This window comes from Hemitrygon akajei, chromosome 21, assembly GCF_048418815.1.
Source record: "Hemitrygon akajei chromosome 21, sHemAka1.3, whole genome shotgun sequence".
Taxonomy (NCBI): Eukaryota; Metazoa; Chordata; class Chondrichthyes; order Myliobatiformes; family Dasyatidae; genus Hemitrygon; species Hemitrygon akajei.
The window spans coordinates 36,175,889-36,201,981 of NC_133144.1; the positions used below are offsets into that span (position 1 = coordinate 36,175,889).

The 26,093-nt window shown below is 43.6% G+C and overlaps 2 protein-coding genes across 8 annotated transcripts in view; one reads left to right on the forward strand and one right to left on the reverse strand.

The window, feature by feature from the left end:
• The window catches only part of washc2c (WASH complex subunit 2C), a 75,766-nt gene extending 54,036 nt beyond the window's left edge, over positions 1-21,730 (reverse strand). For 5 of the 7 annotated variants that reach the window (XM_073025202.1, XM_073025205.1, XM_073025207.1 and 2 more), the window contains exons 1-3: positions 10,181-10,247; positions 4,254-4,391; positions 3,383-3,547 (exon numbers count right to left, since the gene is read on the reverse strand). In XM_073025202.1, the coding sequence (XP_072881303.1) occupies positions 3,383-3,547; positions 4,254-4,391; positions 10,181-10,240 (363 nt within the window). In that variant the 5' untranslated portion in view covers positions 10,241-10,247. Of the gene's footprint in view, positions 1-3,382; positions 3,548-4,253; positions 4,392-10,001; positions 10,020-10,180; positions 10,248-21,712 lie in introns of those variants that run through there. The other 2 variants (XM_073025203.1, XM_073025204.1) reach the window with 2 other exon arrangements.
• A 643-nt stretch (positions 21,731-22,373) lies between these two features.
• Positions 22,374-26,093, forward strand: part of opn4a (opsin 4a (melanopsin)) — a 60,504-nt gene continuing 56,784 nt past the window's right edge. The window contains exon 1 of the mRNA XM_073025735.1: positions 22,374-22,544. Coding sequence (XP_072881836.1) covers positions 22,425-22,544 — 120 coding nt within the window. The 5' untranslated portion in view covers positions 22,374-22,424. The remainder of the gene's footprint in view (positions 22,545-26,093) is intronic.

Here is a 26,093-nt window from a genome sequence, read left to right on the forward strand (position 1 = left end):
ACGGAGTGTGTGTGCTTGACTGGCCTGCTGCCAGTCCAGATCTGCCTCCTATTGAAAATGTATGGCGCATCATGAAGAGGAGAATCAGACAACGGAGACCACGAACTGTTGAGCAGCTGAGGTCTAATATCAAGCAAGAATGGACAAAATTTCAAATGGCAAATCTACTACAATTAGTATCCTCAGTTCCAAAACGATTAAAAAGTGTTATTAAAAGGAAAGGTGATGTAACACAATGGTAAACATGCCTCTGTCCCAACTTTTGTTGAGTGTGTTGCAGCCATCAAATTCTAAATTTGTCTATATTTACAAAATACAATTAAGTTGGTCAGTAAAACTATTGAAAATCTTTTCTTTGTACTTTTGTCAGTTAAATAAAGGTTCACGTGAATTAACATAGCACAGATTTTTGTTTTTATTGCATTTTGGAAAATATCCCAACTCTTCTGGAAATGGGGTTTGTATTTGGTAGGAAAGATTTTCTGTAATGATCCTTGAGACAGAACAGCTGAACAAGTCTGTTCGAAAAGGTACTCTACTGCTTATTCAGTATGTCATGGACAGGATGTGCCAGATTGTCCAAAATGGAGAACAGCTTGTGACCTCCTCCGCACCACCAACTCAACAGAGCCAAGGACGGATTCAGCCTTTTTGATGTTTATTTAGTCTTTTTGCATCACCAGCATCAATGCTGCTCCCCCAATATAAAGCCACAAAGAAGACTGCACTCACTACAACAAACTGATAAAAGATCTCTAAAATCCTGCTGCACACATTGAGGGATCACAGCTTCCGTAGAAAATAGAGTCTGATCATGCCTGTCTTGTAGGCAGCTTTGGTGTTGGTTTTCCAGTCAAATCTGTTCTCAAGTATTTATACTCCTCCACCACTGCAACAACTTCTCCTAGAATGCATAGTCCTCTTCCTCCTAAAATCAATCACCATCTCCCTGGTTTTGGCCACTTTCAAGAGTAGGTGATTCCTCCCACACCACTCCACAAACTTGTCTTCTGTACTCAGACTCTTGCCCTTCTCTGATACACCCAACCCCGCAGAGTCATCAGAGAACTTCTGCAAGTGACAAGACTCAGATTTGCACTGACAGTCTGAGGTGTACAGAGTGAACAGAAACAGAGACCGGACAGTCCCTTGTGGCGCTCCAGTGCCACTCACCACCATCTCAGACAGAGAACTACCCAGCCGTACAAGCTGGGGTCTATCTGTCAGGTAGTTAGTAATCCAGGAGCTAGTGCATTTGTCTACGCCCATCCTTTGCAGCTTCTCACTCAGAAGTGGCTGGATTGTATCGAAGGCATTGGAGAAATCAAAAAATGTGATTCTCACAATGCCACCAGCATCATCCAGGCGGGAGTAAGCTCTCTGCAACAGGTAGATGGTGGCATCGTCCACTCCCACATGAGGCTAGTAGGCAAACTGTACAGGGTCCGGTGAAGATCTCACCTGCGGTCCAAGATAAGTCAGGACCAGCCTCTCCAGCACATTCATTACGAGACGTGAGGGCAATTTGTCTGTAGTCATTAAGTTCAGATGGAGTTGCCCTCTTGGGTACAGGAATCAAGCAGGAAGTCTTCCATAGCACTGGTATCTTTTCCTGACTCCGACTCATATTGTAAAGATGCTGCAAAATACCAGATGGCTGGTTCGCACAGGCCCTCACACCCTGGGGCCGATACCATCCGGTCCAGCAGCCTTGCCTTGATGTAGTCTCTCCTGCTGTCTCTTAACCTGACCAGCAGCAACAGTCAAGCAGGGGAAGATGGTCATCCCCATGGAGGCAGGATACTCCAAAGTTGGGGAGTTCAGAACACAAGCACTCCCCACAGGGGAGGGAGAAGGCTGCAGGGGCAGTGTGTGTTTTAGGCAAGGGAGGGAGGGAACAGCAGGAGGTCCCAGGCTGAGCCTGTTGAAAAACAAGTTGAATTCATTGGCTCTATCAAGGCAGCCTTTGATTTTCTGTTCCTTAACCTTGAAGCCCAGTGAGCTGCTTCATGCCCGACCACACGTCGCTTACGCTATTCTGCTGGAGCCTGGACTCCAGCTTCCTCTTATAGGATTCTTTGCACCCTCTCAGCTTTACCCTCAATTCACTCTGTACTCGCCTCAGTAATTATCTATCTCCAGGCCTGAAAGCTTTCTTTGTCATATTCAAAATGTGTAAACAAACTTCGTGTTGGACTTGAAAAGATGGTTATAACACAAGGGACCCCTCCCCAATTCAGGGACTGTGTTCCTACAACTGTCTGTATCGTTATTTCCCATGCTGCAAAGCTGAGCCAGTACACACGTCCCCATCCCATGCTGAAAAGAAAAGTGGATTTATTTGCATTTCCCTCCTGTCTAAATTTCATAGATGGTATTTGAGAATTGTTTTCTGCTCTCTGGCTGATCTTTCATTGATCCTGTTGCAGTTACTATTCTATAGATTTGCTGAGTAGGCCCGCAGGAAAATGTATCGCAGGGTTATATATGGTGATAAGTATGTACTTTGATAATAAAATTTACTTTGAAATCTGTAAGGGTAAGCTTTGGTTAGCTGAACTGCAGTAACACAAGGGCTGCCTATCTATGAGCTGAGAAGTACAACGGATGGGCAGAATAGAATGTGCTGACTCCTGCTTCCAGCCTTCCTTTATATTAACATTCATCACCATGAGAGTAAACAAGTAATTTCGCTCAATGCCAGCTAATTGCATAATCTGGAACATCAGGAACCCTCCCAAACCAACATGACGACACCACCAGATTTACTGCTGATGTTAACCTTAACCAATATAGGACTAAAGATCATTCTAACATTACAACTTACAGCTGAGGATCTGCACTTTACAGGTAACAGGCTCTTGATTCTGAACAGGTTCAATAGTGACACTGAGAAGTGAAAGATGTACATGCATACGTATTGATCAGCCACTCGCTCTGAGGCCAAGGGTTAACAAAATTATGAGGGGAACAGACAATGATGATGATGGAAATGATGACGACGACATCGACTCAGGCCTGAGAGGCCAGCGTCAGGCATTTTCATGGTGCGGAACAAAAGATTGTGTGGCGCGCCACTCCTCACACAGACATTTCGCAGTATTTTTCTTTATTTTACGAGGTCGAGTTGTGAGCTCAACACTCAACCCAGCATGGATGGAAAACGTACTCGGGAACGGTCCGACTGGATTCAAACCCGGGAACCTCCGTTCTGGAGTCTGGCGCTGATGTCACTGCGCCGCCAGCCAATCCTAAACAGACAAGATGAACAGCAAGAATCTTTTTCCCATGGCAGGGATGTCTCACCAACAGAGAATATATACAAGGCTAGAAGGTTCAGAAAATCGAAAATAAGAATTCAGCAGTTAACATTATCACTTACATTTTCAATGAATTGGATATTGGACAGCATCAAAAAATCATTGAAGACATTATGGAGACGGGAGTCTGTAGCCTTTGTGTGCTGGATCAAGTCGTCAAGCTGCTTCTCAATCTCATGTGTGCGAGACAGCATCTGCTGTGAGAAATCTTGCAGAAATAGAAGAAGCTGATGGAAAAAAAGACAATTTAAATCCAAACCATGCAAAAGAGAGACAAATTTCTGCTCATTATACCTCTGAAAAGGTTTGTCAATTCCCCACTGAAGAGTGAAATAGCCTCCACCCTCCACTATTTTTCTTGTCTAAAGGTGAATGCAGAAATGTCAACTCCTTACCACCTGTCCGATGAATGGCTTCCAGCAACAACCAACCTCAGGAGAGCGTACTATGAATCTGCTGATGGAGAATGCACACAAGAGATTCTACAAAATCTGGAAACCTTGAGTAACATGTATAAAATGCTGGAGGAGCTCAGTGGTCAGGAGTTTAGAATACATTACCCGCAAGGGTAACAGCAGCAGAAAGTCTGACAACATAGAGATGCATGTGAGTTGCCAAGGAATGAAGATTGCAGATCAAGTGCTGGTAGGTGAGATTAGTGTAGATAGTACCTGACGATGGGACAAAACCTAGTGGGCTGAAGAGCCTGTTTCCATGCTGTACGACTCTATACAGCCAGATTTTGTTTCAGATGCAGAGTCTCCAGATGCAATGCCGTGATTGGATGTCACATCTGCAGCTTATTAGCATGGATTACACATAACCAATAATAATCACTATGCATTAGCAGAAGCATCTCGATAAGCACATTGAAGATTATGGGTCTAGTGGTGGAAGGTGAGATTAATGCAGATGGGTGATACCTGTACTTACCCCAGCATCTGCACCAAGTGACCAGTTCCCACTGGCTTTACGGATCTCTTCCAAAGTCCAAGGCCGCTCCCAGATAGGCTCTGTCTCACAGCTATTCTCTCCAGGAGCACCGTTAACAGCTACTGAGGCCCCATTCATCTATGATAAAAATGCAAACCAATTAACATTGCATACACAGGAATGGAGGAGACAGCAAAACAACATGTGACAACATGGCAATTAGATTCCGCTGAACTCACAATGCAGCCATTTGTCTCATGAATTAGACAGACTCCATGACCTGCCTTAATCATATAAAAAGAGCTTTATTTGTTCTATGTACATCGAAACACACAGTGAAACGCGTTGTTTGCATCAAATCCAATTAGTGAGAATTGAAAGTGTTGCCACAGGACAACTCCACCATGACAGTCCCAAGCCCAACTGTGAGGAGGCAGCGATTTGGGCATGGGACTGCAAACCCCATCACATGCAAACCAAGAGCTACAGGAACTCCAGACCTCATCCCCGAGAGAGAAAGGATCTTTGCCTAGATGACACAAGCAGTCATGTGGTGAAAGTGGACGCCACAGGGCTGATCAACCTACCAGCCCAGGACAGAGGACTCTGGCCAGCTGCTGTCGGCAGCCTCTGCCCCAGCAGGAGCGATGGGCTGAAGAACCAGAGCACAGTGACAATGAACCTACTAACTGGTACATCTTTGGAGCATGGGAAGAAACTGATCAGGAGGAGGAAACCCAAATGGTTCACAGGGAGAAGTATCATACAAGTGGCACTGGAACTGATTTCTGAACACCAGAAAGCCGCAAGTTTTCATTGCATCGCACTAACCACTAGGGTACCGTGGCGCCCCAACCAAGTAATGATAACCACATATTATGTTAAGACTTATTGACACCTTTAATTGTTTCACGGGGCACATAGACATGCCCACCAATTTTGTTACACTAGAAAATTCCGAGTTTATTATCATATCTACACGTGCAGTGGCATGCAAAAGTTTGGGCACCCCTGGTCAAAATATCTGTTGCTGTGAATAGCTAAATGAGTAAAAGATGACCTGATTTCCAAAAGGCATAAACTTAAAGATGACATATTTCTTTCCTATTTTAAACAAGATTACTTTTTTATTTCCATCTTACAGTTTCAAAATAACAAAACAGGAAAAGGACTACTTGAGGTAGTCCATTGTGGATTTGGAGATGTGCTTAGGATCACTATCCTGTTGTAGAAGCCATCCTCTTTTTCATCTTCAGCTTTTTTTTTAAAACAGACGGTGTGATGCTTGCTTCCAGAATCTGCTGGTATTATATAGAATTCATTATTCCTTCTACCAGTGAAATGTTCCCCAAGCCCAAAGCATGATCAATCCACCCCATGCTTAACAGATGGAGAGGTGTTCTTTTCATGAAATTCTGCACCCTTTTTTCTCCAAACATACCTTTGCTCATTGTGGCCAAAAAGTTCTATTTTAACTTCATCAGTCCACAGGACTTGTTTCCAAAATGCATCAGGCTTGCTTAGATGTTCCTTTGCAAATTTCTGACGCTGAATTTTGTGCTGAGGACGCAGGAAAGGTTTTCTTCTGATGACTCTTCGATGAAGGTCATATTTGTACAGGTGTTGCTGCACAGTGGAACAGCGCACCACCACTCCAGAGTCTGCTAAATCTTCCTGAAGGTCTTTTGCTGTCAAACAGGGGTTTTGATTTGCTTTTCTAGCAATCCTATGAGCAGTTCTCTCAGAAAGTTTTCTTGGTCTTCCAGACCTCAACTTGACCTCCGCCGTTCCTGTTATCTGCCATTTCTGAATTATATTACAAACTGAGGAAACGGCTACCTGAAAAAGCTTTGCTATCTTCTTATAGCCTTCTCCTGCTTTGTGGGCATCATTTATTTTAATTTTCAGAATGCTAGGCAGCTGCCCGTGGCTCCTGATTGTTGGGACAAGATTTGAGGAGTTAGGGTATTTATAAAGCTTTGAAATTTGCATCACCTGGCCTTTCCTAACAATGACTGTGAACAAGCCATAGCCCTAACAAGCTAATTAAGGTCTGAGACCTTGGTAAAAGTTATCTGAGAGCTCAAATTTCTTGAGGTGCCCAAACTTTTAAAAAGTGCTCCTTTCCTTTTTTCCACTCTAAAATTGTACAAAACAAAAACAATACACTAATCTTGCTTAAAATGTTGAAAAGAATGTTTCATCTTTAACTTTATGACTTTTGGAGATCAGTTCATCCTTTACTCGCTTAGCTATTCACAGTAACAGAAATTTCAACCAGGGATGCCCAAACTTTTGCATGCCACTGTATATGCATGCAGAAGTGAGTAAGGCCCAAGGATTTCCATGCAGGGAAAGCAAAATGTGGTACCTGTCATATTCATTAAAATCAAAACCGTTTTGTAAACTCTCCAAGATAGCCGAGATTCAGCCCGCGATATCATTAATTTCCAATTGCAGGGGAACTTGAATGCATGAGTAAGGAAGCCTTATTGCAATTGCATAGTATCTCGGTGAAACAATGGTGAAGATCTGATCTCCATCTCTAAATAAATGGATGCACTTGTCATATGGGGAGTATAACAGGGATTTACCTAACTAGTGTCAGGGATGGATGGTTTATCAAACAAAGTGAGTGATTACACTGGACCTACCTTCTCTAAAGTTCAGTAGAATGAGAGATTTCATCAAAACTTACAACATTGTTTGAGGGCTCAACAGGCTGAATACAGGGAGATTGATTTCCCCGGACTGACTAAGACCAAGAGCACAGCTTCAGAATAAGGGATAATAATTTAGGACCAAAGCAAGGAGAAACTTTTTCACTCACTAATAAGTGATCTTTTGAAATTCCACCCCCCCTCCCCCCTGGAGACATGGAAGCTCAGTTGCTGCATTCAAAAGAGGTAGCTATATCTTTAAAAATTAAGGTCAATGTGGTTAGAACTGGAAAATTGCACTGAGATGGATAAGCAGACATGATCTTAGTGAATAGCACAGAGTGGGATCGATCAGCCAGAGGGCCCACTCTTGTTTTCGTATGCAAAAGGATTGACCAACCGTGCTCACTGGGCTCTGAGAAATAAACTGTAGTGTTTTCAATATAGAAAAACAACCTACCATTTTACTTAACTACAACCATTGATTTAGGTCCACACTGTATTGGAACAGAGGATCCAAAACTTTATCAAGGCAGTTTTAAGATAGAGTGTATCAGTTTTGGATCAGAATGGCCAGTTGTGAGATGAGGAAATTCTAGATACACACAGAAAGAGAAAGAGTGAAGTTTACAAAGGCTACAAGATGAGATTAGTTGGGGCCACAGTTGGATAAAAGATAACAAAACTAAGGATAATATGCTAGAAATTGTTTTAATTCTTCCAAAAATTAATCAACTTCAAATATTTGGTTTGTTAAGGCTCTCACTAGTCTGAATGAAACCCTCCCAGTCCTAAATTACATATTTTTGTTGATCATCTGCATCCATATGGACTTGAACCATGACCTTCACCACCATCCATCACCCAATCTATGAGCAGCAGATGATATTTCCCCCTCCAGAATAAACACACTTCTACAAAATAACGGGTTAGGTGGGAGTAGTGGATGTATGAGGCACCAAATAGAATTAGAACAGAATCTTGAGAGTGGCGTAAAATCTTTCACTGAAGTGACAAATTGTGTAACATATACTTTAAGCAAGATTGAAAATCTGGCCACAGTAACCACCTCCCACTTTAGCAAAACTAAAGTACTGACTACGGGAAGAGGAAACCGGAGATCTCTGGGCCAGTTCTCATGAAGGTGGAGAGGTCAGAAACTTTAAAATCCTTGGCGTTATCATTTCAGAGGATCTGTCCTGCACCCGCATGCAAGTAGCATTACAAAGGAACACGGAAGTGACTCTTTCTTAGAAATTTGCACAGAATTGACATGCCATCTAAAACTTTGACAACCTATAGATCTACAATGGAGTGTATTCTGACTGAATGCATCACAGCCTGGCATGGAGACACCAAGCACGTGAATGAAAAGCCGATAAAAGTAGTGTATACAGCCCAGTCCATCACAGAAAAAGCCCTTCCCACCACTGAGCACATCTACAAGGAGCACTATTGCAGGAAAGCAGCATTCATCATCAAGGACTCTCACTAACCAAGCCATACACTCGTCTCGCTGATGTGTTCAGAAAAGAAGTACAAGAACCTCAGGACCAACACCACCAGGTTCAGGAACATTTACTACCCCTCAACCATCAGGCTCTTGAACCAGAATGGATAACTTCACTCACCCCAACTGTAAACTGATTCCACATCTATGGATACACTTTCAAAAACTGCTTAATATTATTTATTTTTCTTATTGTTTTACTTTGATATTTGTGCAATTTACTGTCCTTTGCACATTGGTGCTTTGTCCTTTTTGTGTGTAGCTTTTCATTGATTTTATTGTGCATCTGTTGAGAATGCCCACAAGCAAACTAATCCCAGGATAGTATATGACAACATGTATGTATTTTAATAAATTGTACTTCTGAACTTTGAACTTCATATCACACGTCAAGATGTGACAGTAGCAATGAGGAAATAAAACACTTCCCCATTTTGTGCAAAAAGCCATCTTTGAGAAAACACGAGCTGCACCACTGACTATTACTTTTCCTTTGCCTCACCAACTGCACTTGTTGCAGTAGTGAAGCAAACCGAGAAGCCAGGGCTTTCTCTACAGTTGATCCTGACGAGAGTTAGCACGGGTCACTTTAAAATACAATGAATCCAAAATATAGGGGAACAATTATTTCAGCGAGCAGCTCATTAAGCTGTTTCACCAGCTCTTAAGGAAACCAGTAGGAATAGTAGATCCATTCCAATATAGCTTCCAGAAAATTCCAGTATAATGCTATAACTACATAAACAAGGATCAACTTTGGCAGAACAGGGTGACTTCCTGATTCATTTGCACTCAAACCTCACCCCTACTGAGAAGTTTCCTCATATTACATTAAAGTCCAATGAATAGCAGACCAGTAAACCCAAGGGTAACTTCCACCAACTCGTTTTTTTTGTGTGACAACGTTGTTGAGCACAAAACACCTGCACCTGTTGTTCCCTCTGAACTCGACACAACTAGGTTATGATGGAATACCGGTGCCGTTATCCAATGCCATACCAGCACACCGATTACAGGAAGAGTAAGATCCAGTACCAACTTACCAGGAGAAACCCGCCCTCTTTAAAACCCCAGGACACTCAGTTGCCCCTCGCCCCCTAAAATCCAGTCAAATGGACCTTGCCTTGCAACCAAATCCCAACCAAGATTACCCAGACTCCCCTCCCGCACAGCATCGCTCCCCAAACTGGGCATAATTCACAGAGGATGCAGACCCCCATGCCCAATACAGAACATCCGGGTTCCTCACACCGTCCTATGCCCAGGTTTCCTCCCCCTCCCCGCCCACCCGACCCGGGCGCTCCAAATATCGCGGCTTCCCTCACCCTCCGGTACTGCTCTTCTACACCCAGGCTTCCTCCGCCGCCTCTACACCCGACCTCATCTCCTCTCACCCCTCTGCATAGTTCAGCCGGACCCGGCCGCTCCGACGTTCCGGCTCCCCAAGCCCTGCCCTTCTACACCCGGGCTCCACGCCCCCTAGACACCCGGGCTCACCCCCTGGCCCTCCTGCAATTCGGCCGGACCCAGCTGCTGCCATATCCCGGCTCCCTATGCCAGGGGTCCCGCCCCCTGTACCTTTAAGGCCCCACTGAATTGTCCGCACACCTGCCCCGGTCAGCAACCCAGGACGCAGGTCTCCGAGACCGAAGCCTGCGGACAGGACGCAGCCAGCTTGGAGCAAGCAAGCCGGTATCAGGCCATTGTACTACTACGACAGCAGTGCCCCAATAAACCCCGCTGCGGGCAAAACTTACCCTGAGGCTCCGCTCCGCAGCGCCGCTTCTGATCGGGCACGTGACTATCACGTGATCCATACTTGGAGGGCGTGTCTTCCGTTGGCCCCGCCCCTCCGCGGAAATACTGTGCAATCTATCAGTGCAGCAGTGGGCACCCCGCCCGGTGTCTACACAGCGGCTGTTCCAGATCAGGACTTCTACAGTCTGGTGCGATAATTCCGGCAGCTTTTATTTCCAACAACATAATACAGCACGGAAACTGGCCATTCGGCCCAACTGGACCGTGCCGACCACACCGTCCTCTTTCCTAGTTCCAGTTGCCCGCATTCGGCCCACGACTCTCCAAGCCCTTCCCTTCTATGTACTTATCCAAATATCTCTTATAAGCTGCAGTTGTGCCTGCCTCAACCATTCTTCTGGCTGCTCATTCCAGGTCATCACTAACCTCTGCAAAGAGTTCGTGTTAATGCCAGAAGTTGTTGGTATTTGCACCAATGGAGTGACGTCCACCATCAGCATTGCACATTCCAAGGGTTGCAATAAAACTACCAAATTTGCACCCGTCACGCCGATGACAAGAGAATTCACTCGTCATTTGCAGCAGCAAGCAACTTGCTGGAGGAACTCAAGAGAACGAGAAGCATTTGCGGAGCAATGGATTTGTCGACATTTCGGATCGAAAATTTGCATTATCTAGCTTGTCACCGAACGATGTCAATAGTAAACTTACCACATGGCTCATTGTGCGGATTTGCATCTTTATAAAATATATATTTAGTTTCTCTTTCAGCAGATATAGCCTGACCTGTTGAGCATTGTTTGGAAGGACAAACTAATCAAAGTTCTTGGTTCAATTCTAAGGACGGTCATTGATCCGGACCATTGATTGGTTCCTCTTTCCACTGCTGTTACTTGATTGGTTGATTTTCTGACGCATGTCTGATTTAATATCTGTAATTTTGTCAAACCTTGCAAAATGTGTTTCTTCTGTTACCTTCTGGAATGGAGGTTTAAAACACAGTTGTTATGGTGGATGAATAATGAATATGGATTCATAAATATAAGAATCTGGGTAACAAAGATACTGTCCTTATGACCGATTCCTATTTATTGACTGTAGCTCCATCTTCAACACAACAGTTTGAAGCAAATTCCTAGGTCTAGGGCTCCGCATCTCCCTCTGCAATGCAGAATTAGAATCAGGTTTATTATCATTGACAAATGTCATGAAATTTGTTGTTTTTGAGGCAGCAGTACAGTGTAAGAACAAAAATTACCATAGGTTACAAAAATAAATACATTTATAATGCTGCTGCAAAACAACAAGTTTCATGACATACAGTGCCTATAAAAGATATTCACCCCCCCCAGAAGTTTTCATGTTTTATTGTTTTACAACTTTGAATCACAGTGGATTTCACTTGACTTTTTGACACTTTCTGTTGATCAAAAAAGCCAAATTAAATCCTTTATGATTCAATGTTATAAAACAATAAAACATGAACACTACCAGGAAGTGGGGGTGAATACTTTCTATAGGCACTGTATGTCCATGATATAAAACCTGATTCTGATTTCCCCAGCTCCAAAGAAAACAATGTAGTCCCGCTGTACAGTACATGTAAAATGTTCCATCCTTGGCAACAACTTTCTGAATCTTCACCGTTCTCTCATGTGCCTCCCAGAACTGATACAGTATTCCAGTTGTTACCAAGGTGAAATTTTATTAAATCGTATCGTAGTCTTTGCACTGGAAAATGAAGACAAGTATATAATGTGCCTGCGCATATCGGAGCACCTCCAGCAAGGATGTAATGTTGAGACTTCAGAAAGCACTGGTGAGGCCTCATTTGGAGTATTGTGAGCAGTTTTGGGCCCCTTATCTTAGAAAGGATGTGTTGAAACTGGGGTGGGTTTAAAGGAAGTTCACAAAAATGATTCCAAGATTGAATGGTTCATCACATGAAGAGCATTTGCTGTCTCTGGGCCTGTATTCACTGGAATTCAGATGAATGGGGGTGAGCTCTTTGAAGCCTATGGGATAGTGAAAGGCCTTGATGGAGAAGATGTGGAGAAGGTGTTTCTTCTGCTGGAAGAGTCTAAGACCAGAGGACACAGCTTCAGAATAGAATGGATATGAGGAGGAATTTCTTTAGTTAGAAAGTGGTGTATCTTTGCCACAGGTAGCTGTGGAAGCCAAATCTTTATGTATATTTGAGGCAGAGGTGGATAGATTCTTGATTGATCAGGGCATGGGAGATTGGGGCTGAGAGGAAAGGTGGTTCAGCCATGATGAACCAAATGGCCTAATTCTGCTCCTATACCTTATGGTCTTATGGTTATGGTCTAAGACTAAAGAATTGATTATGGACCTCAGGAAGGGGAGTTTGGACGAATACACACCAGTTCTCATAGGCAGGTCTGCTGCTTCAAATTACAGGGTGTCACAATCTCACAGAATCTACCTTAGGCTCAACACATTGACGCAAACACAAAATAGGCATGCCAATAGCTCTACTTCATTATGAGCTTGAGTAGATTTGGTATGCCACCAAAGACTTACAAATTTCTACAAATGTACAGTGGAAAACATTCCAACTGGCTGCGTTGCAGCTTGGTATGAAGCCTCCAATGTATAGGGTTGCAAGAGGCTGGAGAGGGTTGTAGACCCAGCCAGTCCCATCACAGGCAGCGCCCTTCCCACCATCGCAGATATCTTCAAGAGCCTGTGCCTCAGTCAGGCAGTGTCCATCACAGAGGACACTCATCATCCAGGACAAGTCCTCTTCTTGTTACTATCATCGGGAAGGAGCATCAGGAGCCTGGAAACCCACTATCAACATTTTAGGAACCACTTCTTCCCCTCCACTATCAGATTTTTCTACAGTCCATTAACCCATGCCTTTTGCACTATTTATGCATATTTGCAACTTATAGTAATCTTACGTCTTGCACTGTTCTGCTGCCGCAAAACAAACTGCATAACATATAATAAACCTGATTCTGTTTCTGATTTATTTATTCATTGTGTAATGGCCTCTCCCTCTACTACCTCTGAGCTCTCTGACCTTCCAGATGCACTGAGATTTCTAACCTGGCTGTCTCTGTCCTTTCTCTTGCCTGTTTATGGTCTGCCCACTCAATCCCAGACATTAGAACCTAAACCAATTGTCCCTGATAGTCCAACAAACCACATTGCATTAAGGAATGTGTATTGATCCTTCTTACAGAGTATTCATTCCTCCATATTGTTGTTGAAAGTTGTGAAAAAAATTACATAAATGTCTCTCACTGTTTATCGATTGTCTTTCCTTCTGGTCTATTTTTCATGTCCAGTGTCTCCATATTCCTCTGATTGTCCTTGTCTAAACTAAAGTGATTAATTTCTGACTTCCGTTTTCCACACTCAAAGTGAAAATGAAACTTTATTCTTATGTTCACTGTGGCGTCAATCAGGCACCTTGTATTATTAGTAAATGTAAAACTATAATCATAAGGCATAATTAATTTTAAGTATTTAAAGAATCTGGTGCACTGACATATCTTCTAACTGTGCTAAGGATCAATAGTTGTACAATAATCGAGAGGGTTAGTCCAGTGGATCTGTAACCTCCCAATACACAACTTCCATATCTCTGACCTGCTGGGTGGTCCAGTTCACAAACTCTGTCATGGGTCATCAGAACTGACAACGACATAGGGAACTGAGCCAGCATTGTCAACTGAAAGCTTACGAAGTATCTCCTCAGGTCAGAAAGTGGCTGACATTCTAAAAGGGTTTTTACTGACTGCTGTATAAAAGTGGAATGCACCTATTGGTATAAACTGACAGCAACGTGAATAGCCTTGAAGTCATTCTAGTGAAATGCTATGTTCTGCACGATGGGGGAATTAAGATCTTTGTCACAAGTTACAAAGTGAATAAAATTCACTTCTCCTTACTGCTCAGCTTCCACTGAGGCAGTGGAAAGTCAACTCAGTAATAAAGAATGGGTTGAACATGACCATGAAACATCAGTGTTCAGTATTCCCAACAGCTATTGAACCACATCTCACTCCTTAATGGTATATAGACAATGAAATGTTAGTGATTAATAGACAGAATAAAGTTGAGACTTTTCCACTCACTTTGGAAATGGATGCAGTATGACAGAGGTTGTGTACTGAGACCACCCAGAAAGTGAGAGATGCAGAATTGGGATATTGGGAGATGGAAGGAGGATGCAAATCAAATAATTATGCACAACTTCAACATTCACCAATCAGTCCTAAAGCATGATGTTTGGCAACATAGAAAGGATAGTAGAAGGGTCAAGAGAAGGCAACATATTGTTGGTGGTAGCCATGCTGATGGTGTTATTAAGTCCAGAGGCAGATGATACTTCAACAACATCTATGGAATCTGAAGCTCAGTGTAGAGAGCAATTGTATTGTTAATGATCACAGAACAACCAATGATTAAGCTATTTAGTTAAGGGGTCCATGCAGTGTTTGGAAGGTTGAGATGAGGTATTTGAGACAATAGTCAATGTAGAATTCAAGTGTTCATGATTGAGAATTGGTGGTCAAAGTAGGTGTAGGTTATCAGGCAGGTAGGCAGGCTTGACATCTGGAGAATGCAAAGGTCAACAGCATGGATGGAATGTGAGTGTGGCCCAGCAGTAGTGACTGGAAGGGGGCCTACCTGTTGGGTACCTGATTCTCACCAGCCGTATGGTTCTGCTCAAGGAGGATCCATTTGGTAGTAGTGAAAACCTGCAACCACATGAGGGGCACAACTGAAATTTGTGGAGGTTTTAGCCAGGTGAGCAGCGCTTGCCATTGGACAGTGAACACATGTGGAATTCCTCCATGTCCAAATGTTCCAAAGCAGAAGTCATGGCCATATTCAACTTGCAGAATGTCTCCCTTTTTCCATAACGTGAAATCCTCCACTTCCAATATCATTTCATTTTTGTGCAGCAATTGGACTGTGTATGCACATATACAAGATACAATGCAATCCCATTCCCTTTTGGATGATATATCAACCTGTAGCTTTTCAGATGGACATGAATGATCCCACGGCACTGCACAAAGTGCAGCTTGGAAGCTACCCTTGGTAAATCAGAATCAGGTTTAGTATCTCTAACATATGTCATGAAATTTATTCTTTTATGGCAGCAGTGAGATGTAATACTTAAAAATGTCTATACAGTACATTAAGAATATGTAATGCCTGGTTCACATCTTTACTGTTATGGTGTATGTATTTCATTTAGCAGCTCTGAAAGAGCAGTCTGTTCTGCTTTAGGCCTGTTTGAGTTATTGTTGAAGATAAGGGGTGATGTGGAATGTGTGCCATCCAATTAGCGGGAGGTTTTCTTGGTGAGGGACAATAAGGTTGGTCTTGGGCTTGTGTTCAGCGAGGGGTGAAGATAGAAGACGCTGGGGAGAACCGGTCGTAGCATACGATCCAGTGGGAAACCCATTTGTTCGAGATGGATTGTGAGAGAGGTTCGGAAGGTGGTGTGTGCTTTCACGTTGACCGAGGGCCCAGCACACAAGTGACAGAGAAGTTCAAAATGAGGTCTAATTTGTGCATATTTTACTGTTTAATTAGAATGGGCCCTTTTTATTTGTTATTCTTTATAACCCTTTAGTTAAGTTAAGATTCATAAATATAATTCCTTTAATTGTATGTAGTGTATTGTCTGTTATTTTGTGGCACTAATTTGTAACAGGGCAGCAAATCACACGGCATCCACACAAAGCGGGGTTTGGGGTGGGAGAGCCATCTCGATCTCATGGGTTTGGCGGGACTGGAGAGTGTCTACCCTAGACTGATGCAGACAAGGAAACCAGGGCGTTTCAAATATAAATGCAAATACATAGATAAATACATAGGTAGATGAATTAATAAATAGTGCAAACAGAGAGCAAAATAGTGAGGTAATATTCATAGGTTCACAGACTATATTGAAATTTGATGGCAAAAGGGAAGAAGCTGCTCCGAAAACCTTCCGATCTGCATTGGCCGTGGCCTCCCAATGAGGAGGTCAAGCATCCAGTTGCAAAGGTGACACAGAGGCCCAAGTCTTGAAGCCTGTTGATTACTACTGAGAGGATGATGGTTTTGAACAATGAGATGTAATCAATAAAAAGTGGACTGATGAAGTTATTGCGGTTGTCCAGTTTGTCCAAGTCCGAATGGAGAGTTGGTGAGATTGCATTCGCTGCAGACCTGTTGTGGTGGTAGGCAAGTTGCAGTGGGGCCAGCTCCTTGCTCAAGCATGAGTTAACTCTAACCATGACCAACCCCTCAAAAAAATATTTATTCCTTTGCTGATACTACTAAAATATTTTGCACAACCTGCTATTTCACTGCCACTTAATGGCACCGTACTAAGGACCAATTGGCAGCAGCTTCTCTTTAAGTAATGCACTTTAGGAATCTTGTAAAATACTGAGGAGAGATATAATTTATTTTAAGATTTTTATAGCAGCAAAAATGATGCCAACCAGGTTTAACAGAGCAGGGATAAATGTTGTTAGTTGTCACATGATGAGAGCTCCTCTAACCACTGACAGTCATAGTGTCTATAATCAATACCGTATAGAAACAGGCCCATTGATCCTCGGGGTCCCTGCTGCCCATCAAGCACCCATTTACACTAATCTAATTTTATTCTCTCCACAGCCCTTTCCTTTCTCCTGCAATTCTAAACACTCCTCAATTTACAGGGGCCAATTAATCTAAGGTTGTATGCCCTTGAGATATGGAGGAAACTAGAGCACGCAGGGGACACCTACAGTCACAGCAATTACATGAAAACTCCACAAAGGCATTGGCCCAGCCACAGAGCTGTAAATCAGCTGCTCCAATGCTTCATCCTATTACCTTGTTTGTGTTAAAGGAACCACATAACATAAGAGATGGGGACAGGTGAAGGATACGTGGCCTCTAAAGGTGAGATCAAGGTTAACCCGCACTTCCACTCTATTTTGATCCACATCCCTTAGTATCCTGGCCTCTTGAAGTTAAATTGTTCTCAGCCCCAATTGCCTTAGCGCTCATTGCCCCAGTGAAAGAGATTTCCAGGTTCCTGTTGTGTGGAGGGTAATTCTCCCTGTGACTGGTTTACTCACACATTCTGAAGTCGTGCTGGCAGGTAACTTGGTTACTGTAACTGGTCACTAGTGTAGATACTTTACAGAAGAATCGAAGGGGACTCAATGGGCGTGTGAGAGGAAATGAGGTGCAAGGCTACAGGAAAATAAGCAGGGGGGGAAGACCAAATGGCCTCCTCCTTTCTCATAAAAAATTGAGAAGATGCTTCCTAATTTTGCTCTTGAACAGCCTCATTCCTGATCTTGATTCTTTCCAGAAGTATTTTCTCTCCCTCCTCCTCTTAAATCATTCACAGGCTACCACCCCCCCCCCCCCCCCACCTCCTGCCCCATATCAGCTACCCCTTCTATATCCTGTGGTTAAGAAGATAGAAGGTAGGTACATGTAAGCCTCAGTATTTGCTGGTGAATCTGCACGCCACCCAGAGCTGTGGCAATCCAGGATCCTTTCAACTGAAAGATACCCAGATGAAAATTGCAGACGGTGCAGATAGGAAATGAAGAAGTTAGTTCTGAGGGCTGACTTGAGTTTGCTCCTGTTCAGTATCCCAGTGAAAGGAGATGATAGCAACATCTCCCATGCTGTTACACCAGCTATATATGCATTCACTAGAACAGCAGACTGCCTATTTGTGAGGACCCAAAGATTGACTGGTTCCAGGTAACTCAGATGCCAGCTACATTGAAGAACGTACACCATCAGCGTGCAGCAAAGGCAATGCAACTGACAGTGGAAATCAAATTCACTGTCCCCACTTGGCCCTGGCTCACTCCATACCACATCAGTTGAAGTTCTGTCTTTACACAGCGTGTCTGCTTTACAATGCCAAGCACATCTATCTGGACAAGGTCTGCCTAAGGTGGGGAAGGCATAGCAGCTTCATCTTTATTATTAATAGCCTAAGACACTATTCAACATCTGCACTGACAATGCCCATCAACATCACTATGGCACCAGTCCTAATGCTTTGAGCCCCTTTTAGAGCAGCACGTTATGTTTGATGTATGCACGTGCACCGTTATATCAAAAAGCAGACATACCGGTAATATCACAGCTAAGAGCAGAACAAAAAGCAGGTGCTGAAGTTCATTGTACTCCGTGTGAGTATGGATGGGCCAGCCAGTCAGCAGCATACTCAAACCGGAAGTATCAGAGCAATTGTGTTGATGAAACATTAAAGTGAAGGAAGAGTTTAAGAAATCTCCTCGGTGTTTGTTTATTTCTTTATTGAGATACAGCACGGAACAGGCCCTTCCAGCCCAGCAACCCCCGATTTAAACCTGGCCTATTCAAAGTTCAAAGTAAATTTATTACCAAAGTACATATATGTCACCATATACAACCCTGAGATTCATTTTCTTCTGGGCATACTTAATAAATCCAGAGAATAGTAACCATAATGGAAGACCACACCACCTGGGTGCTCAAATGCAGGACAATTTACAATGACCAATTAACTCCCTAATGGGTACATCTTAGGGAAGTGAGAGGAAATGGGAGCCCCGAGAGAAAAACCAAATGTATTCAAAGGGGAGGTCATACAGATACCTTACAGATGAAACAAGGATTGAATTCCACACTCCAACACCCTGAGCTCTACTAGTGTCGCACACTCTAGTTTCTTAATGTCTCAATGTACCAACAAAGGCAAAGCCCCTCACGGCACTGTGCAAACAAGAAGTCCCATTATATTTCCTGCTCCAGATTTTCCTCTTACCTTAAATTACAGATTATATGCATGCATACATCCAGTTACAATGATACAAGGCCTTGGCTTTAAGAATCATCAACAATGGCCATTCCTCTAAAGTACTGAATAGGCTGCAAAGTGCTTTTGGACACAAAAAAGATTTAGAAGCTGTCTTTCAAAATAGATTACTTTTGTCAAGCCTTTTTGTTCTTCAGTGGCAGCTAAATCAATAGATGAACACAACTTAGTGAGATGCCTGCAACCTTGAAGTGTATAGGCTACAGCCGTGGAAATCCACAAACATACACTCAGTAGCCACTTTATTAAGTACAGGAGGTACTGTACCTAATAAAGTGGCCACTCGGTGTATGTATATAAACTCATCTTATGCATTTATATTTTTTTGTGTTCTTTATCTTTATTTTTATGCTGGATCAGATCTTGAGTAGCAATCATTTAATTTTCTTTGTGTACTGAAAAGTGACAATAAGCAATCTTGAGTCTTAGAGATGATTAATACTGTTATTAATTATTATTTTCATCACACTCTTGGGTGTTCGTTCCAGATGGCAACACCTCATGTCATGGCTGGCTCTCTTTGCCAACTGTGTGCCCATTGACTTTCTTCTTATTCACTCCATCAAAACTAGTAAAGATTTTGCATATCATCATCAAACATTCCCCCAGCCTCAAGGGTTAGCAGCCATAGCTTCTTGAAGCAAAATTCTCTCTGATGACGCCGTTCTAGTAATCCTGCATGCTTTTTGAAGTTATAAAAAGTAGTGTGCAAAATAGAACACAATTCTTCATCTGAGGACTAAACAGTGTTTCATAAAGCCTTATTATAACTTCCTTGCTTTGTAATCTACCCAAAGGGATGGTTGAAACTGAGTTCTTCCAGCTGTCTGTATTTTTGCTCCAGCTTCCACCATCTTGCATCTTCATTCAGCTGGAGTGACATGTCTAGCTCTAGATTGACCAGCACTGGCACAATGGTGTCCTTCTATCCCCTACAATTCTATTCTGTTAACGTGCTGAATGAGGACTGATGAAAAGACATCGGTCTTTAAAGTTTGAAAGCTCCAGACTCATGGACAGCTTCTGTCCCAATATTATAAGATTACTGAATGATTGATTCCCTGGTAAACAAGATGGGCTCTTGACCTCACAATCTACCTTGTTATGGCCTTGCGCCTTATTGTCTACCTGCACTGCACTTTCTCTGTAACTGTAACAATTTATTTTGCATTCTATCATTGTGTTCCTTTGTACTACCTGGATGCACTGATGTAACAAAATGACCCTATGGATGACAGCACAACAAAGTTTTTCACTCTACCTCAGCACATGTGACAATAATAGACTGACTTACTGGTGATTTTTTAATGCACCTGCTAGAAATCTGGGCCAGCATGGTAGCACAGTGGTCAGCACAACGCTCAACAGCGCCAGGGACCCGGAGTTCAATTCTTGCTGCTGCCTGTAAGGAGTTCATATGTTCACCCCATAACCGTGTGGGTTTCCTCAGAGTTCTCTGGTTTCCTCCCACAGTCCAAAGATATACCGCTTGGAAGGTTAATTGCTCATTGTAACTTGTCCCGTAATTAGGCCAGGATTAAATCAGGGGATTGCTGGGCGGCGTGGCTCGAAGGACCAGTAGGACCTATTCTGCCACGGTACCTCAATAAATAAATAACAAAACATGCTTGGAAACATTCAACAGGTCAGGCAGCATCGGTGAGATGGAAGAGTTAATGTCTGGGACTTGAAAGGTTACCATGAAGTAACGGGCGTTTTCACTTGTTCCCGGTTCCGCGCGTACTGAGTGCTTCCAACATTTTCTGCTTTTTATTCCTGAACCGTTAACTTTGTTGATCTCAGACACCTAGACTGCAGGCCAAGACACGCGACCTGCGAGTTGTTTTAAAAAATGTACTACATTAAGTACACATTAAGCAGTTGGATACATGCCACGTCTCCGTGAAGTTACGACACTGACATCCTTCCCAGCAGAATCTCACACTCCCCCCCCCCCCCCACCCCCCGCCAGCTTTAACTTTCTCTTGGGGATGCCCGTGGTTGTATCGTGGTCCGGCATGGCAATTGGAATGCACAGGCACGTAGGAAGCTTCAGAATGTGGTGGACTCTGCCCACTACCCCACGGGCACACCCATCCCCACAGCTGGTAGCATCTACAGGTGGTGTTACCCACATCCAGTAACGAAGAACCCCACCGCTTATCACAACTACCCATACCAGCTTATCACAACTACCATCGGGTTGGAGGTACAGAGACCTGAGGTTCAGAGTACAAAGTAAACGTTACTATCAAAGTACATACATGCCACCATAAACAACCCTGAGACTCATTTTCCTGCGGGCATACGCAGTAAATGTATAGAATAGTAACTCTAACAGGATCAATGAAAGATCAACCAGATTGCAGAAGTCCCGCATCACCAGGTTCAAGAACAACTACTTCCCTTGAACCATTTAGTTCTTGAACGAACCCGCAAAACCCTTATTACTTCAGTTTCGTAACGCCGTGACGACTTCAGCCTGTCTGCACTACTTTGTTCTAATAGTTTTTTTGTTTAAAAATGTGCGTAGGTTATGTTTATGTTTTTCTTGTGGATGCTGCTCATCCGATGCTATGTACCAGTGATGCAGCGGCGTGTAAGTTTTCAATTACACCTGTGCATGGGTGGGTGTCCTTGTGCATTTGACAATAAACTTGACCGACTTTACCTTACTCGCTGGTTCCACAATTCCATGCCGAGTCCCACCTGCGAATGGTGAAATCAGCCTCAAGTTTCAAGCCGTGGTCGCCCTATGCCCTCCCTCCAGCCCAGCCGCTCTCCTGCCCTCGACGCCAACTCTCCACTCGCATCTGGTCTCCGGCGGGAGTGCGGGCGGCTGGTTTTCGCTTCCCAGAGCTTTACTTTTATGAATTATTCCAGCAGAATAAAGAACATGACACTCTGAGTTGGCTGTGATGTTTGTGTCCTAACAATGTCGTGGAAACAGTCTGTTCGACACAGAAAGCAGTCGAGTCAGCAGACGACGGAATCTGAAGCTAACACACTGGTCGAGGAACTCAAGAGGTCGAGCAGCATCTGTGGGGGAAATTGGACCGTCTCCGCCTGGTGTTTCGCACGGTGATCAGATGTTTTGAGTATGTGAGCGTACTCCATGCAAATCTCGCTCAAATACCCGGGGCTTCCCACTCGGCGATGACAGCCAAGGGCCCCTGCTCATCGCCCCAAACACTTGCAGCACGCTGTTCCGAAAGCAAACCCGCCCCCCGTTCTGTGATCTCCGGGTCAATGTGATGATCTCTCCCACCCACCGACTACTCAACTTTGTATAAATATCCAGCCAACAGCTTCACTCCGCGGGTCCCCTCCTCTTTCTGCTGCTGTTACGGTCCGGGACGCAGTGTGAAACAAGGCTGTGCAGGATGAGTGGTCGCGACGCCAGGATGGTGACTCCCTGTGAACAGGACAACTGCAGCAGCGCGGCGGGACCCATGTCCGCGTGGAATGAATCGGCGGGCGACCTGCCTCAGCTGGGAACCACGGTAGGAACCGAAATCCTCCCCAGCCTCTCCACCCTTTCCACAGAGTGGGGTCAAACCTTAAACCTGGCCATCCGCTGCGCCACCCTTGCCCTCTCCCCACTCCCGCTATAATCTAAACCTTCACTGACTAACTTCCCTCTTTCCCCGTCGTTCACCTTTGTACACTTACGCACTTAAACCGCCTGCCTATACATCTGGTCTTTCTTCGCTTCCAGCGAAGCATCGTAAAACCTGAAGTTAACCTTTCTTCTTAGCCTGAAATGCTATGAATACAACTTCTGCGCCAAAATATCAGGAATTTAATTAATCCCTTCTGTCCGCGCTACCGAGAGATTTGTGTTCGATCTCTCGCCTCAGTAACCTGGGACATTTATGTTTCGTCTCTCCACCCAACAATCGTCAAGGGTTTGGATAAATTTCAACACAATTTTTGTTTATCCGCCTGTCCCCTCCAAACTTGTCGAAAGTACCCGCGCCGTACCCTCCCGGTGAGAATTTATGTTACAATTACTCCAAAGGATGTTCAAAGATGCCCGTCATTGGTTGCCCCGTAAAGGAGCTGACAATTGTGCTCTCTTTCTCTGCCAATATCGATTATTATTGCTTCGCGTATATTTTTTCACCTCTTCACTCCCCACGGAGGGTGGAGTGGCCGGTCGGGGTTTGTACTGGTAGGACAGGACGTTTTGGTGATCTAATTAAATTGCGTACTCCTTTATTGCACGCGAACGGCAGCCAGGCAGATTCTACCCAGTGGTGATGGTTGAATTCCCGGGTCCCGCATATGAATACACAAACGCCCGTGGCAGCGGGTGCAGAGAGCTATCGCCGATAGACAATTTCACGTCTCTAACTTACAGAAAAATGCGAACCGAGAACTTATCTCTTTGCCATAAAATAGCGACGGGCGAAAATGATGAATCAGGACATTCCATTTCTGATAAGGTTTTCTATGAGAAATATTTTAAGGTAAAGAGGGGTTAATTATTTATGACAATCAACCTGACGGAAATGGCGCAGCAAATGTCGAGGACTGGATGGGATTCCAGGGATGGGTCTCAGGGCAGTAGGGAGAACAATTTCACTGGAAGGGCGAGGGTATTAGACGGGGGGGGGGGGGCTTTTAAGAGAGATGGGACCCTGGAAGAGATTGTTACCATTGGTGCAACATCGGAAGGTTTGGGTTCAGTAGAGAGCGGGACGTTGGGGAGATACTGTATTAGAGAGGAATGCTTCTATGGGAGAGATTGAACATTGGAGGAATGCGTTTTGATGAGAGCCTGCCAGTGATGGATGCTGGTCTGTGGTCTGAGACCTGGAGGGACGGTTTGGCTGGGTTCTGGTGGGAAAGTCTTGGTGCTATAGAAACACTCTGTTCTCCATCCTGACTTTCCACATTCAGTCTTTATTAAAAGTCATGACATCAATTGTATTTGTTTACGTCTATTCTGTTTAACATCTGCTTTCCACTAGGAATTTATAGGCTTTTTTTGGTTTCATTCTTTCTGCTGTAGTTAATTCCAACCTAATGTGTGAGCCTGTTTACATTATAACTTTCTCTGGAGGTCTCCCAGATCATGAATTAATTTCCAAGCTATTTTTCTTGATCTTGTCTTCGGTTGCCTGTTGCCTTGAGACAGATAGTCAAGCCCCAAGATAAACCCCTCCACCTTGAGTTCAGGGCAGTACTGGGACAGGCATGAAATGTTGGAAGCGACATCAGTTAGATGATGTGTCCAGTTGATGGTGGTCCCAGTGAACTGATCGAATGGCACTCAGTCAGTTTGGGGAAAGTTAAAATATTCTGGTACCTCTGATGCTCTGGCAAACTTTCACCCAAATTATCGTGCGGTACACAGTTCATTTGCATAACAATAAAGCAGCATTTGAACATAAACATATTTAATGTGTGATGCAACAGAAGTTCCCCATGAAGATGGAATAGCAAAATATCAATGCATAATTGATGCCTGTATACAACATTTTGTGTTTTTGTTCAATGTGTCAACATAGCTTTGAAGGATCATTATCAGCTAAAGCTGAATGACATAAGGACATCAGGACAGAACTTCTAGAGGCACGGCCACAGTTACACCTGTGGCTGGCACCTTCACACTTACGAGGGGTAATTGATAAGTTCGTGGCCTAAACTAGAAGGAGTCAATTTTAGAAAACCAAGCATATTTATTTTACAACATAGTCCTCTCCTACATTTACACACTTAGTCCAGCGGTCATGGAGCATACGGATCCCTTCTTTGTAGAAGTCGGCGTCTTGGACCTCCAGTAGTGGTCCACAGCAGGGGTGACATAAGTTTGTGGCCTAAGGTAGAAGGAGATGAGTTATACAGTTCTCGTTACATATACGTGCAGTTCAACTCTTCGAGTGAATATGCAGAAAGTTTGAAGTTAATTACTCATCTCCTTCTACCTTAGGCCACGAACTTATCAATCACCCCTCATAGCACTTTCGGTTAAGCATACATCTCAGCAGGAATATGAAGCTTCTATTTCACTGAATGCCAGAGAGCAGGGCCTTGTGCTGCAACACTGGGGCTTGGTGATAACATCTCCACCTCGCTGACTATCTACACTGGCGCACCTCAGGAGTGTGTGCTTAGCCCACTGCTCTATTCTCTATACACATGACTGTGTGGCTAGGCAGAGCTCAAATACCATCTATAAATTTGCTGATGTTGTTGGCAGAATCTCAGATGGTGACAAGAGGAGTAAGATATACCAGATAGTTGGGTGGTGTCACTCCATGATGGGTACTAGCCTCCATTAATGAAGACATCTTCATAATCAGAATCAGACTTAATATCACTGGCATATGTCGTGAAATTTGTTAACTTTACAGCAACAGTACAGTGAAATACAGTCCATACTAAATAAATACAGAGAAAAAACAGTTAAATTAAATTAAATTTAATTTAATTATACACGTTTGTATATATGTGTGTATATATATACACACATATGTATATTTAATATTTATTTAATAGTTAAGTTAAAATAAGTCGTGCAAAAAAACAGAAATAAAAAGTAGTTAGGTGATGTTCTTGGGTTCAATGTCCATTCAGAAATCGGATGGCAGAGGGGAAGAAGCTGTTCCTGAATTGCAGAGTGTGTGCCTTCAGGCTTCTGAACCTCCTTCCCGATGGTAACAGTGAGAGGGCCTGTCCTGAGTTGTGGGGTTCGTTAATGCTGCCTTCCTAAGGCACCATTCCTTGAAGATATCTTGGACACTATGGAGGCTAGTACCCATGATGGAGCTGACTAAATTGCTAGGAGCGGTGCCTCAGAAAAGCATCTTCCATCATCAGGACCTCCACCACCCAGGACATGCCCTCTTCTCAGTGTTAACATTGGGAAGGAGATACAGGAGCCTGAAGGCACACACTCAGCAATTCAAGAACAGCTTCTTCCCCTCAGCCATCGGATTTCTAAATAGACATTGAACGCTTGAACACTACCTCATCACTTATTTTAAAAATTTCAGTTTCTTTTTGCAATACTTACCTCAATTTAACTATTTAATATACACATA